The following is a 15378-nucleotide window of genomic DNA, read 5'->3' on the forward strand; positions in this document are numbered from 1 at the left end:
AAAAAACTAGAAATCCTGGTCTGAAGCGAGCTGGCCACACCAATCAAGGCTGCCTCCATTATTCCAACTTTTTAAAAAAAAAAGTAAGGCTTCATAAGTTGTTTACTCTAGGGGTTTTGTTAGACTGCTCTTCACCTCTGCCTTATGACCTCTCTTCAAAAAAAAAGATACAATAATGTCTTAAAGCCACAGTATCATCACAACCCATCAAAACAAGAGAAGGTCAAATTTCAAATGCGCAATTCCAAACAAGAATTCATACAAATGGGTGTTGATTGGCTAGGAAGTGGAGTCTGATTGGCTGAGATGCTGGAATGGAGAAAGCAACAATGAACTATAGGCCCCACATGCCTCTGGGTAACTGAAAAATGTGCTTTGAACATTTTACTTTTATTTGCTTGAAAATGGTTCCCTGCATACGAATATTGCTTCTGGCAAGTGCAAATGAGCCACACTAAGATCATGGCCAATCATCTAAACTGGTTGTTTGTCTATCTATAAACCTATTCACGTTTATTCAACAATTGTTCAATTGCAAAATTACATTTCAAGTAAACTTTTTTGGGTTTCTAAGTGCAGGCTAGTTCAGTACAGTCTGTACTCTGCCTATTATAAAACAGCTTGCTTGATTCCATCAGCTAATCGTATGGACATATCGTCTATATACTCAGCATCACTGAGTATATACTGGCAACGAACTTCATACATGACGTTATGAGAATGTCGTAGGCAGGATGTCGGTATGTATTGTTTTCAAGATAATGCTGTCATTCCAAAAGTGAGTGTGGGGAGTAAATTTGGCAGATGGAATTAAATGTGGGAAAAGTGTGATGTTTTCACTTTGGTAGAAAAAAAAAAGGAAAGCAGACAATTATTTAAATTGAGAGAGGGACAACATAGAGGGAACTGGGTGTGTCATAGATAAATCCCATCAAACTAGCAAATAGTTATTGCAAGCAAATAGAAAGGGAAATGGAACAGAATATTAAAGCAGGGAAGTCCTGATATACTTGTAGAAGTGTTGGTGAAACCACACTAAGCACTGCATACAGTTTTGCTATCTGAATTTAAGGAGTGATTAAAATGTCATTAGAATTTCAAGAGCAGTTTGGTGAAAGTTCTTATGTTGATTTATGAGAAAAGATTGAGCAGGTTGGATATATTACCACCTGAACTTAGAAGGTGTGCAATGATTGTATTGGAACAATCAAAGATGCTGAGGTGGCTTGATAGGGTAACTGCGAGGATGTTTTTTTTTGGAGGAAGCTAAGACTAAAAGTAAAGTTTTAGAATAAGGAATCACCCATTTATGACGGAGATGAAATGAGGATGAATTTCTTCTCAAAGGAGAAAGTAAGGACTGCAGATGCTGGAGATCAGAGCTTAAAAATGTGTTGCTGGAAAAGTGCAGCAGGTCAGGCAGCATCAAAGGAGCAGGAGAATCGACGTTTCGGACATACGCCCTTCTTCAGGAATGTAAGAAGGGCTTCCTGAAGAAGGGCTTATGCCTGAAACGTCGATTCTCCTGCTCCTTTGATGTTGCCTGACCTGCTGCACTTTTCCAGCAATTCATTTTTAAGCTTTCTTCTCAAAGGGTCATTGATTGTTGGGATTCTGTACCCCAGAAATCAGAAGAGGCTATAATAACGAACACATTCAAAACTAAGTTACACAGTTTGTTTTAAAATATAAATCCATTCATGAGATGTGGATGTTGCTGGTTGGGACAGCATATATTGCCCACCGCTAGTTAGACTTGAGACAATTTAGTGAGCTGCATTTTTGAACTGCTGCAGTCCATTTGATTTACGTACATAATTCGACGAGAGGAATTTCAAGATTTTGATCATGCAACACTGAAGGAATGGTGATATAGTTTCAAATCAGGATGTTGTGTGGTTTGGAGCCCTAGCAGATATTGGTGTTCCCATGTATCTGCTGTCCCTGCCCTTCCAGATAGGGATGGTCATGAGGTTTGAAGATGCTGCTTAAGGAACCTTAGAGAATTAATGCAGTAGATGTTGTAGATGACACACACTTCTGCTACTGATCGTCAGTGGTGGATGGTGAGATCAATCAAGTGGGCTGCCTTGTCCTAGATAGAGTCAAGTTTCTTGAGTGTTGTTGGTACTACACCTATCCAGGCAAAAACTAGTCTACTTATATTTCTCATGTCATAAGTTCGAGCCATAGATACGGAGAGTATTTTCATTGAGACACAGAAAGCCAGGACAAAATTAAAGAGAGTTTAAAATTACAGATTTCCAGAAAATATACAGGAAATGTAGGCTTCGCTCAGCAGGAAGTCTTTGATCATCAATTTACAACGATCACAGGAAATAAAAACAGGGTTTAAGGACCCCATTTCTCTCCTTTTGGGCCTACCCATTGTATTTCCTGCAGATTCGCATAAGAAAAAACTTTTCAATATTCTTACGTTCTGCTAGGTTGGATATCAGAAACCCCCCCAGGCCTGTCAGGTTAGCAGAAGATTGTTATGGAGCATATTCCCCTGGATTTTCTCACAAATATGGTACACCACAAAACTGAGAATTTTTACAAGACATGCCAACCCTTTTTGAAATACCCGGACACAGATTTATCTACCACACTAACAAGGGCTTTTATATAGCCATAATGATTATGTTTCATGAGTCCAATATCCAGGGAGGAGGACCTGTGAATGTATCAGTGTTTTGTTTGGCTGGGCTGAGTTATTACTATTTGTTTGTTTGTTGTTAGGTATTTTTTTATTTAGTTAAATAGCTAGTTTAGGTTTTTTTAATTTTATACTTCTCTACATATGCTTATACATTTGTATAGGAGGGTGGGTTGGGGAATTTTTTTATTATTTGGGTTTAGTTTTGTACTATTTTTGTATTGTTTTGAATTGCAGTGTTTTGTATTATTGTAATATTTAAAAATCTATTTTTTCTTAAAATTTATTATAAACAATCACTGTTGATTCATGCCTAGATGATTGCCTTCTTTTTGGAAAAGTGGATAAATATTTGAAGCAGAGAAAATGCAAAGCTATAAGAGAAGACAGTGGAATAATTTTGAATTATTTTAAGAATGATCCTGCACAGCAAACAGAATTATTTTTACTCTAACTGCAACAGAATAAGTCAGTCCATAACCACATCTTTCTCTACTAAAACCAGTACACTACATACACATCTAGATCATATATTAATATGCAATCTCAGTCATGTAATATGTCAAGAGAAGGGATAGAAAATATTAAATGGTTTGGTTTGGGAAAATGAGAACTGCCTCAATTCAGGCAGACTAAGAAACATAAGAAAAAAATTAACCTACTGCAGCTCCAGCTGGTGTGTGAATGTGTACAATGCATCGGACATCTGGACGAGTTGCATAGATGGCAGAGTGCAAGGTAAAGCCAGCCTGATTTATTCCCAAATTGGTGCAGCCCCGATCGATTATATCGCCTTGAAGATTAACTTTAACCTGTAAAGCACAAAACAATTAATATTGTTGTTACAGACTGACAAAACCAAGTTTAGAATAATAGAAAATGCACATTGCATTTACAAAATAAAAGAAAAGAAAGGATGGGACAGAGAATAAACCAAGATATAACAAGGGCATAATAATAGGCACTTAAAGAAAATTCGATTTGCCAAGTTTTTGGGTTACATCAAATGGGCACAAGTAGCAGCAGAAAGAATTCAATGTTTTTGTCAGGAGATCTCTAGAACAGTACATCATGGATCCACCAGGGATTAGGCGTTTTTGGATCTGGTAATGTGTAATGAGGCAGGTTTAATAATGTCTCAGAACGAAGGAAGATTCCTTATGAAAAAAAAAGAGTGACCATAATACGCAATAGAAATTTAGCATTCAGTTTGAGAGGCAGAAACCTGGGATACAAACAACTGTGTTAAATTTAATGTTTTTATTCACTCATGGGACATGGGCATTGCTGGCTGATCAGCATTTACTGCCATTCCTCATTGCTCGAGAAGGTGGTGGTGAGCTGCCTTCTTGAACCGCGGAAGTCGATGTGCTGCAGTAGACCCACAATGCTCTAAGGGAGGGAATTCCAGGATTTGGACTAGCGACAGTAAAGAAACAACTTGCTTCCATGTCAGGGTGGGGAGGATCTCGGAATGGTAATTGCAGGTGGTGGTGGTGCTGCCTTTGTTCTTCTAGATGAAAGTGGTCAGGAGTTTGGAAGGTGCTGGGTAAGGATCTTTGGTGAATTCCTGATGTGCCTTGTAGATGGGAAACACTGCGGTGACGAAGCATTGATGGCAGAGGGAGTAGATACTTTTATATATGATGCAAAGCAAGTGGGCTATTTTGTTGTGGAATGTGTCACGCTTCCTAAGTGTTGTTGGATCTGTACCCGTTCAGGCAAGTGGGGAGTATTCCATCACACTCCTGACATGTGCCTTCTTGATGATGGCTAGGCTTTGGGGAGGCAGGATGTATGTTATGTGCAACAGTATTCCCAGCCTCTGACTCTTGTAGCCAGTGTTTATGTGGAGAGTCTAGTTGAGTTTCTGGTCAATGTTAACCCGAAGAATATTGGTAGTCAGGTATTCAGTAATAGTAACACCACTGATCAAAGGATGGTGGTTAGATTGTCTCTTATTGGAGATCGTCATTGCCTAACATTTATGTGGTGTGAATGTTATTTACCACTTGGGGCAAGCCTGGATACTCTCCAGAACTTATTGCATTTGAACATGGACTGCTTCAGTATCTCAGGCGTCACAAATGGTGTTGTACATTGTTCAACTATCGGTGAACATCTCTACTTCTAATCTTATGATGCAGGGAAGGTCATTGAAGCAGTTGAAGATGGTTGGGCCGACACCACCCTGGGGAAATCCTGCAGAGATATCCAGAAGCCGAGATGGATAGCCTCCAACAATCAATCATTTTCCGAACTGACTGGGAGTTCGTTCAGTCATTTATTATCACACATATTTTGTACAAAATACATAGAAAAATGTACAGTATCGCCACTCTCTGGTGCCAACTTAAAACAGAAAAATAAACCAAAGAACACAAAAGCAGAAAAATAAATAAAAGTGTTCAACTTTACAGTCCTTCTTAGGTGCACCCTGAATCAAGGACCTAGTTGCTAGCCACGAGACCCCTTTGCTGTGTCGCCGCTGAAATAAGAGCCCAGTTTTACTAGGGCTCTTTGAAGCCACACTCAATCGAATGCAGCCTCGACATCAAGGGTCATCATTCTCACCACACCTGTGGAATTCACTGTAATGAGATCAGGAACTGAGTGGCCCTGGAAGAACACAAACTGGGTGCCAGTGAGCAGGTTACTGCCAAAGAGATGCTGCTTGAAAGCATCTTCCATCACTTTACTGATGATTGAGACGAGATCGACAGGGTAGTAATTGTCCGAGTTGGCTTTGCCTTGCTTTTTGTGTACAGGGCATACCTGGGCAATGGCCCATGTTCTTGCATTGATGCCAGCGTTGTAGATATACTGGAACAGTGTGGCTTGAAAACAGCAAGTTCTAGAGCACAAGTCTGCAGTACTATTGATTGAATGTTGTCAGGGCCCATAGCCCTTGCAGTGTCCAATGCCTCCAACTGTTTCTTGATGTGGAGTGGATGAAGTTGGCTGAAGACTGCATCTAGGATTCAACATGTAAGGACAGCTCCCTACCATCCATCATCCAATGGCCTGGCAGAAAGAGCAGTCCAAATTTGAGGCAGGCTTGAAAGAAACAATCCACAGCTTCAGTCAGTCAATACCAAACTGGCCCAGCTCTGGTTTGATTACAGAATCACCCCTCTCAACTATAGCGATAGCTCCAACAGAGTTGCTGATGGGGACACATCTCCACACTAGGTTAAACCTGATCTTCTCAGGTCTGAGAAAGGGGCACAGCAACTGGGTTCAAATCCCGCCACAGCAGATGGTAGAAATTGAATTCAGTGTAAATCTGAAATTAAGAGTCTAATTAAGAGTCTAAAATTGCTGATTTTAGGAAAAACCTTCTGGTTCGCTAGCATCTTTTTAGGGAAGGGAATTACCATCCTTGTCTGGTCTGGCCAAGATGCAACTCCACAGAAACTTTAAAAAATATAGGTGCAGGAGTAGGCCATTCGGTAATTCAAGACTGCACCACTGTTCTATATGGTCATGGCTGATCACGTAATTTCAGTATCCCATTTCTGCTTTCTCTCCAGACCCTCTGATCCCTTGAGCTGCAAGGGCTCTCTCTTGAATATATCTAATGAAATGGCCCCAACAGCTTCCTGTGGGAGAGAATTCCACAGATTCACAACTGAGTGAAGAAGTTCTTCCTCATCTCAGTCCTGAATGGCTTACCCTCTATTCTGAGACTGTGACCCCTATTTCTGGACTTCCCCAACATCAGAAACATTCTTCCCACATATACCCTGTCCAGTCCCATCAGGATTTTATATGCTTGTGAGATGCTCCCTTCATTCCCCTAAATTCCAGCAAGTACAAGCCCAGTCGATCTAGTCTTTCTTCATGCGTCAGCCCTGCCATCCCAGGAATCAGTCTGGTGAACCTTCGCTGGACTCCCTCAATAGCAAGAATGTTTTACCTCAGACTTGGACACCAAAGCTATACACAATACTTAAGGTGTGGCCTCACCAAGGCCCTGTACAATTGCAGCAAGACATACTACTCAGATACTCAAATCCTCTCACAACAAAGGTCAGCATGCCAGTAGATCTCCTCACTGCTGTTGCACCTGCATGCCAACCTTCAGTGACTGTTCCACCAAGACACCCAGGTCTCATTGCACCTCACCTTTTCTTAAACTGTCACCATTCAGATAATAATCTGCCTTCCTGTTTTTGTGACCAAAGTGGATAATCTCATATTTATCCACATTGTATTGCATTTTCTAAGTACTTGCCTACTCAGCAGATCTGTCCAAGTCACCCTGCAGCCTCTTAGTATCCTCTTCACAGCACACACTGCCTACGTCCTCCAGCTCCTCCATGCTGCCCATCTACATTCGGGACACCACCCATGCCCTCCACCTCCTCCATGATTTGCGCTTCCCCGGTCCCCAACACCTTATTTTCACCATGGACATCCAGTCCCTATACACCTCCATCCCCCATCACGAAGGCCTCAAAGCCCTCCGCTTCTTCCTTTCCCACCGTACCAACCAGTACCCTTCCACTGACCCCCTCCTCTGACTGACTGAACTGTCCTCACTCTGAACAACTTCTCTTTCCAATTCTCCCACTTCCTCCAAACCAAAGGAGTAGCCATGGGCACGCGCATGGGCCCCAGCTATGCCTGCCTCTTCATAGGATATGTGGAACAGTCCATCTTCCGCAGCTATACCACCCCCCACCTTTTTCTCCGCTACATCGATGACTGTATCGGCGCTGCCTCGGGCTCCCACGAGGAGGTTGAACAGTTCATCCACTTTACTAACACCTTCCACCCGGACCTCAAATTTACCTGGACCGTCTCAGACTCCTCCCTCCCCATCCTAGACCTTTCCATTTCTATCTCGGGCGACCGACTCAACAAGGACATTTACAATAAACCGACCGACTCGCACAGCTACCGAGATTACACCTCCTCCCACCCTGCCCCCTGTAAAAACACCATCCCATATTCCCAATTCCTTCACCTCCGCCGCATCTGCTCCCAGGAGGACCAATTCTAATACCGAACAACCCAGATGGCCTCCTTCTTCAAAGACCGCAATTTCCCCTCAGATGTGGTTGGCGATGCTCTCCACTGCATCTCCTCCACTTCCCACTCCTTCAGCCTTGAACCTGCCCCTCCAATCACCATCAGGACAGAACCCCACTGGTCCTCACCTACCACCCCACCAACCTCCAGATACTTCCGTCGTCATTTCCGCCACCTCCAAACAGACCCCACCCTCCCCTATCAGCGTTCTGGAAAGACTACTCCCTCCGCGACTCCGTCAGGTCCACACCCCCCCCCAACAACCTAACCTCCACTCCCGGCACCTTCCCCTGCAACCACAAGAAATGCAAAACTTGCGCCCACACCCCCACTTCCCTCCAAGGCCCCAAGGGATCCTTCCATATCCATCACAAATTTGCCGGCACCTTCACACACATCATTTACTGCATCTGCTGCACCCGACGTGGCCTCCTCTACATTGGGGAGACAGGCCGCATACTTGCGGAACATTTCAGAGAACACCTCTGGGACACCTGCACCAACCAACCCAACCGCCCGGTGGCTGAACACTAACTCCCCCTCCCACTCCACCAAGGACATGCAGGTCCTTGGCCTCCTCCATTGCCAGACCATGACAACATGATGCCTGGAGGAAGAGCACCTCATCTTCCACTAGGAACCCTCCAATCACAAGGGATGAATGCAGATTTCTCCAGCTTTTCCCCTCCCCCCACCTTATCTCAGTCCCAACCCTCGGACTCAGCACCGCCTTCTTGACCTGCAATCATTTTCCCGACCTCTCCGTCCCCACCCCCTATCACCCTCACCTTAACCTCCTTCCACCTATCGCATTCCCAATGCCCCTCCCTTCTACCTTTTACCTTAGCCTGCTTGGCACACCTTCCTCATTCCTGAAGGGCTTATGCCCAAAACTTAGATTCTCCTGCTCCTTCGATGCTGCCTGACCTGCTGGGCTTTTCCAGCAACACATTTTTCAGCTCTGATCTCCAGCATCTGCAGTCCTCACTTTCTCCTAGACACTGACACCCTCGTCTTGTAAATGAATTGTTTAAAAAATTGTTTACAAAGACAGATCATGACTCTTAGCAAAGATATATCTCAATGAGGAAAGAGGGTTCCAGAAAGGGCATAAACCAACTATGGCTCACCAGAGAAATTAAGGAAAGCATCATTTTTTTAAAAAAAAAAACCATTCATGGAATGAAGACATCACTGGCTAAGCCAGCATTCATTGTCCATCTAAGGCAATGGTGTTAATGTGGATCTGGAGTAGGTCACGTCAGCCAAACCAGGTAAGGATAGCAGCTCTCTTCCCTAAAAGGACATTAGTGAACCTTTAGGTTTTTACAACAATTGACAACGGATTCACGGTCATCATTAGATTATTAATTATAGATTTTTATTAAATTCAAAACCCACCATCTGCCATGGCAGAATTCGAACCCAGATCCCCAGAACATTAATTAGGTCTCTGGCTTAACAGTCCAGCAATACCACCATTACAGGTTGTTCTGCAATAACATGCATTTCATAAACATGAATACACTGTAATACGATTGATGAATTGGGGACAATTTCTACAGTATGAACCTTTAAAATGGGTGTTGGCTGTAATGTGATTACATCGCCAATACCTTAAGCGCTGTTTCTAAAGCACAACGTTTCTATAATGCAGGATTGTACGAGAACACATTATAGAAGAACCATAGGCTGCCACTTTGAAAAGAAAACATGCCACTAAGCTTTGCTACATTGCAAGGCAGAGGATTGGGAACATTTTAAAATCTATCAAAAGATGACCAAAATTACAGTAAAGAGGGTGAAAGTCAACTACAATGCTGGAATGAACAACAAGAGCTTCCTTACATATATAAAAAGGAGAGGGACCAAAATGAACAAATGGGGAATGAATCTGGCAAAATCTTAAATGGGGAACCAGGAAATGGCAGGAGTTAAGACATTAATAGCATTTCAAAAACACTAAAATCATGGGCAAAAGGAAAGAGGAAATGAATACAATAACTATCACCATCACTAGAGAAAAGGTATATGGGACTAAATGCTAATATGTCCCTCGTACGTACTGGGTTAGGTAGGATATTAAAAGGGAAGTAGCTACAGGGATACTGGATGTATCGGTAGTAATAGAGTCAGATGTACAGCATGGAAACAGACCCTTCGGTCTAACCTGTCCACAACGACCAGATACCCCAGCCCAATCTAGTCCCACCTGCTGTACCCGGCCCATATCCCTCCAAACCTATTCATATACCCATCCAAATGCCTCCTAAATGTTGCAATTGTACCAGCCTCCACATCACATCCTCTGGCAGCTCATTCCATACACTTACCACCTTCTGCGTGAAAAAGTTGCCCTTAGGTCTCTTTTATATCTTTCCCCTCTTACCCTAAACCTATGCCCTCTAGTTCTGGACTCCCTGACCCCAAGGAAAAGATTTTGTCTATTTAAGCTATCCATGCCCCTCAATTTTGTAAACCTCTAGAAGGTCACTCCTCAGCCTCCGACGCTCCAGGGAAAACAGCCCCAGCCTGTTCAGCCTCTCCCTATAGCTCAAATCCTCCAACCCTGGCAAAATCCTTGTAAAGCTTTTCTGAACCCTTTCAAGTTTCACAACATCTTTCCAATAGGAAGGAGACCAGAATTGCATGTAATATTCCAACAGTGGCCTAACCAATGTCCTGTACAGCCACAACATGACCTCCTAACTCCTGTACTCAATACTCTGACCAACAAAGAAAGCATACCAAATGCCTTCTTCACTATCCTATCTACCTGCGACTCTACTTTCAAGAAGCTATGAACCTGCACTCCAAGGTCTCTTTGTTCAACAACACTACCTAGGACCTCAACGTTTGTGAGAAGATTTGTAGCTCGGGTGCTCGTTGTTGTGGTTCTGTTTGCCGAGCTGGGAATTTGTGCTGCAGACGTTTTGTCCCCTGTCTAGGTGACATCCTCAGTGCTTGGGAGCCTCCTGTGAAGCGCTTCTGTGAAGTTTCCTCTGGCATTTATTGTGGTTTGTCTCTGCCGCTTCTGGTTGTCAGTTCCAGCTGTCCATTGCAGTGGTCGGTATATTGGGTCCAGGTCGATGTGCTTATTGATTGAATCTGTGGATGAGTGCCATACCTCTAGGAATTCCCTGGCTGTTCTGTTTGGCTTGTCCTTTAATAGTAGTGTTGTCCCAATCAAACTCATGTTGCTGGTCATCTGCGTGTGTAGCTACAAAGGATTGCTGGTCGTGTCGTTTCGTGGCTAGTTGGTGTTCATGGATGCGAATCGTTAGCTGTCTTCCTGTTTGTCCTATGTAGTGTTTTGTGCAGTCCTTGCAGTCAGAGAGTGGCTGAGATTACCTAGGACCTTACCATTCAGTGTATAAGTCCTGCTAAGATTTGCTTTCCCAAAATGCAGCACCTCACATTTATCTGAATTAAACTCCATCTGCCACTTCTCAGCCCTTTGGCCCATCTGGTCCAGATCCGATTGTAATCTGAGGTAACCCTCTTCGCTGTCCACTACACCTCCAATTTTGGTGTCATCTGCAAACTTACTAACTGTACCTCTTATGCTCGCATCCAAATCATTGATGTAAATGACAAAACGTGGAGGGCCCAGCACCGATCTTTGTGGCACTCCACTGGTCACAGGCCTCCAGTCTGAAAAACAACCCTCCACCACCACCTTCTGTCTTCTACCTTTGAGCCAGTTCTGTATCCAAATGGCTAGTTCTCCCTGTATTCCATGAGAACTAACCTTGCTAATCAGTCTGCCATGGGGAACCTTGTCAAACACCTTACTGAAGTCCATATACATCACATCTACTGCTCTGCCCTCATCAATCGTCTTTGTTACTTCTTCAAAGAACTCAATCAAGTTTGTGAGACATGATTTCCCACGCACAAAGTCATGTTAGCTATCCCTAATCAGTCCTTGCCTTTCCAAATACATGTACATCCTGTCCCTCAGGATTCCCTCCACCAACTTGTCCACCACCGAGGTCAGGCTCACCGGTCTATAGTTCCCTGGCTTGTCTTTAGCCCCCTTCTTAAACAGTGGCACGTTTGCCAACCTCCAGTCTTCCGGCACCTCACCTGTGACTATCGATGATACAAATATCTCAGCAAGAGGCCCAGCAATCACTTCTCTAGCTTCCCACAGAGTTCTTGGGTACACTTGATCAGGTCCTGGGGATTTATCCACTTTTAACCGTTTCAAGACATCCAGCACTTCCTCCTCTATAATCTGGACATTTTGAAAGATGTCACCATCTATTTCCCTACAGTCTATATCTTCCATATCCTTTTCCACAGTAAATACTGATGCAAAATATTCATTTAGTATCTGCCCCATTTTCTGTGGCTCCATACAAAGGCTGCCTTGCTGATCTTTGAGGGGCCCTATTCTCTCCCTAGTTACCCTTTTGTCCTTAATATATTTGTAAAGACCCTTTGGATTCTCCTTAATTCTATTTCTTCTAAGAATCCTTAGTTTCTGGAAAAGTCTTAGTGAATTGGAAAATTGAGATTGCAAATCTTTATTCAAAAAGGAAAGTAAGGGGAAGGGTTTGGTGGGATATGGGCCAGGTGCTGGCAGGTGGGACTAGATTGGATTGGTGTATCTGGTCGGCATCGACAGGTTGGACCGAAGGGTGTATTTCCATGCTGTACAACTCTCTGACTCTGAGACAAAAGCTCACTACAGGCCAATTAGTTTAACACCAGTAATTGAGAAAATGCTAGAGTCCATTATAAAGGATGTAATAACAATATTTAGAAACATATATAAATAGGCTGATTCAGCATGACTTCACAAAGGAGAAATTATACCTGATAATTCTTTTTCGAATTCATTGGAGGTAACAAGCAGGATAGATAAAAGGTGTTTCAGTAGAGGCAATAGATATCTTCTAATCTACCCATTCAGAGATATTATTACACACCTCCAGAGCAGGTAGGACTTGAACTTGGGCCTCTTGGCTTAGAAGCATGGACATTACAACTATACCAGAAGAATCCCTCCAGTATATATATTTGTATTTCCAAAAAGAAAAAGGTGTTCAATGAGATACCACACGTTAGGCTACTTAGTAAGGACCCATGGTACATTAACGTAAGACAGAGAGAGTTGGGATAGAGGAGGCATTTTCAAGATGACAATCTGTAGCTGGTGGAGTGCCAGTGTTAGGGCCACAATTATTTACCAGACATACTAATGACTTGGATGACAGAAGTGAATGTATTATCACCAAGTTTCATATGTCACAGTTAGGTGGGAAGACAAGTGGTGATATAGACAAGTTGTGTGAATGGACAAAAATTTGGTAGATGGATTATATGGAAATAGACAGATGAGGTTGATTTTCTTTCTCTCAAAGGATCTATGAGGTTTGTTATCACAGGGGACTGTAGAGCTTGGGTCATTACATATATTGAAGGCTGGAGGTAGATAGATATTTGATCAAAGGGTAATCAGCATTTGGGAGGAAAGGCACAATGGTACAGTTGCAGATTATCAGATGCAGACTCTGATGGCCAAATTAACTATTTTTGCTCCTAACCTTACAGTCAAGTTTATCATTTCACTCAAATGATGCCAGTCATTCACCTTGGAAAATTTCTGAAAAGGCAACTTTAAAGAAAAATAAAGTTCTTGTAGACATACATTAGAAAATTATAGCCTTGCTGTTACGGTAATGTTTCAGTTTATAAAACACATTAACAGAAATAATGTAATTTCCAAAGCAAAGCTGAATGTAACACGAATGATTAAATAATTAGCATTTAAAATGTAAACTTGGTCCTCCTCACTCACCAAACTAGATGCAGTGACCTCACTGTAAAGAAGTCCAAAAGGTACAATGAGAAAATGTTCCTGTTCAGAGTTGACTCTGACCTATAGGAAACAACAGTTTAAAAAAAAAACTTGCCTTCAGTTATTACATTATCATTTTATAATGAATACATAATGCTTTTAAGAAAAGGAAATCTACACGAGTATAGTTTGTAGCTAAGCTGAAGTTATAAGAAAAGATTCCTGCCCTAAGCTAAGGTTTTGATCTAAGAGTTACTTAAATAATTGATATCACATTGCTAGTAATTTAGACAATTCAAAACCCATATAACCTGGACAAACAGTAACATTTCAGAGATAGGTGGCATTTGCCAATTGGGAATCAACAGGAAACTTATAGATTTTCTTTCCACTATGAGAAAATTTTAAGTGCGCCGTTTACTAAAACTATTTTTGCCTACTATCCTTTTAAAAAAAGAAAGTCAGATCTGCAATTTTGTAATGTGTGTGTGTTTAGGATAAAGTTTTTTTTAAACAATGTGTACAGAAATTTGTTCAGGTTATAGAAATTGGAGTCAAAATTTTTTTTTCAAAGCAATGATATTTTTTGCATTTACAGCCAAGTAAATCAATGACGCTGATTACTACTAATTTACTCATCCAGTTTTCTTTTCAGTAATTTTGAAGATTAAGATACAATAGATTATAAAGCAGCACGGTGGCTCAGTGGTTAGAACTGTTGCCTCACAGCATCAGGCACCCCAGCTTGATTCCAGCCTCAGGCAACTGTGTGGAATTTGCACATTCTCCCCATGTCTGCACTGGTATCATCCGGGTGCTCTGGTTTCCTCCCAGAGTTCAAAGATGTGCAGGGTAGTTGGACTGGCCATGCTAAATTGCCCATTAGTGTGCAGGAATGTGTAGACTAGGTGCATTAGTCAGGGGAAATATACAGCAATACTGTAGGAGAATGGGGTGGGATAATCGGAGGGTCGGTGTGGACTTGTTGGGCCAAATGGCCTGTTTCCACACTGTAAGGATTCTATTAATGAATTCTATGAATTAGGTGCTCTACGTTGTAGACAGGTATGAAGTAAGTTGCAGGAAACTCAAGCAGCTTTAACTGAGGCACTACTTGGTAAAATGACGCTAGAGCTATTTCCAAATGTACTCCAGAACATCAGCCATTGAAATTCTCATCAGTGCCTGCCAATGCTCTCCTGGGAGAAGGTGAGGACTGCAGGAGATCAGTGTCAAAAGTGTGGCACTGGAAAAGCCATTCTTCTGTTAACTTTAGTTCATCTAAGAGTCGTCTTCTTGTATCTTGTGTTGCATCAGATCTAGCTTGCCAATCAGTCTTTTTCTCAGGGACCTACTTCAGCTTCCAGTGTGACTATTCTATTTTCATTTATTCTTCTATTTAATTCCTTTCAGTTTTGTCCCTACTGTTCTGTAATTCACTTCAACATCCCCACCACCCCATCCAGTTATTCTGACACCAGCCTTGTACACCAAGACTCTTAAAGAAGACGGCAGAGTGGTTTCACAGGAAATCAGACAAAAACATTGTGTGCAACATAGTAGCACAGGAAACCTCCACCAAAAATGTAAGTACCATAAATCTACTAATTCAATTGTGCTGAGACACACTGCAGAGTTACAAAACTGACAGGTACATTAAACAGGAAAAAAAAATGTCTGTTGAATTTTATTGAGGAGACTTTAAAGAAATTTACCAATTCGAAGTCTAACTACAGAACTGTGATAAAACATATTTCTCAATCACATTTACACAAACCATTTTTTCACCATCTACTTAAGTTCAGCAAAACTAAGTTGCTATGAACAGAAAGAACAAAGTAAAACGTTTTCTGTAAAATGTACATTTTCATCC

The 15378-nt window shown here is 42.1% G+C and overlaps 1 protein-coding gene across 10 annotated transcripts in view; it reads right to left on the minus strand.

Annotated features, from left to right (window-relative positions):
• add1 (adducin 1 (alpha)) overlaps nt 1-15378 on the minus strand; it is a 180474-nt gene that overhangs the window by 75664 nt on the left and 89432 nt on the right. For all 10 annotated transcript variants that reach the window (XM_087974379.1, XM_087974393.1, XM_087974397.1 and 7 more), the window contains 2 exons: nt 13506-13586; nt 3322-3471 (listed from right to left, as the gene is read on the minus strand). In XM_087974379.1, the coding sequence (XP_087830505.1) occupies nt 3322-3471; nt 13506-13586 (231 nt within the window). The remainder of the gene's footprint in view (nt 1-3321; nt 3472-13505; nt 13587-15378) is intronic.

The sequence above is a fragment of the Chiloscyllium plagiosum genome, unplaced genomic scaffold (assembly GCF_037043375.1).
Source record: "Chiloscyllium plagiosum isolate Xiang-an unplaced genomic scaffold, Cpla_swu_hap1 HiC_scaffold_2, whole genome shotgun sequence".
In the NCBI taxonomy this organism is placed as follows: Eukaryota; Metazoa; Chordata; class Chondrichthyes; order Orectolobiformes; family Hemiscylliidae; genus Chiloscyllium; species Chiloscyllium plagiosum.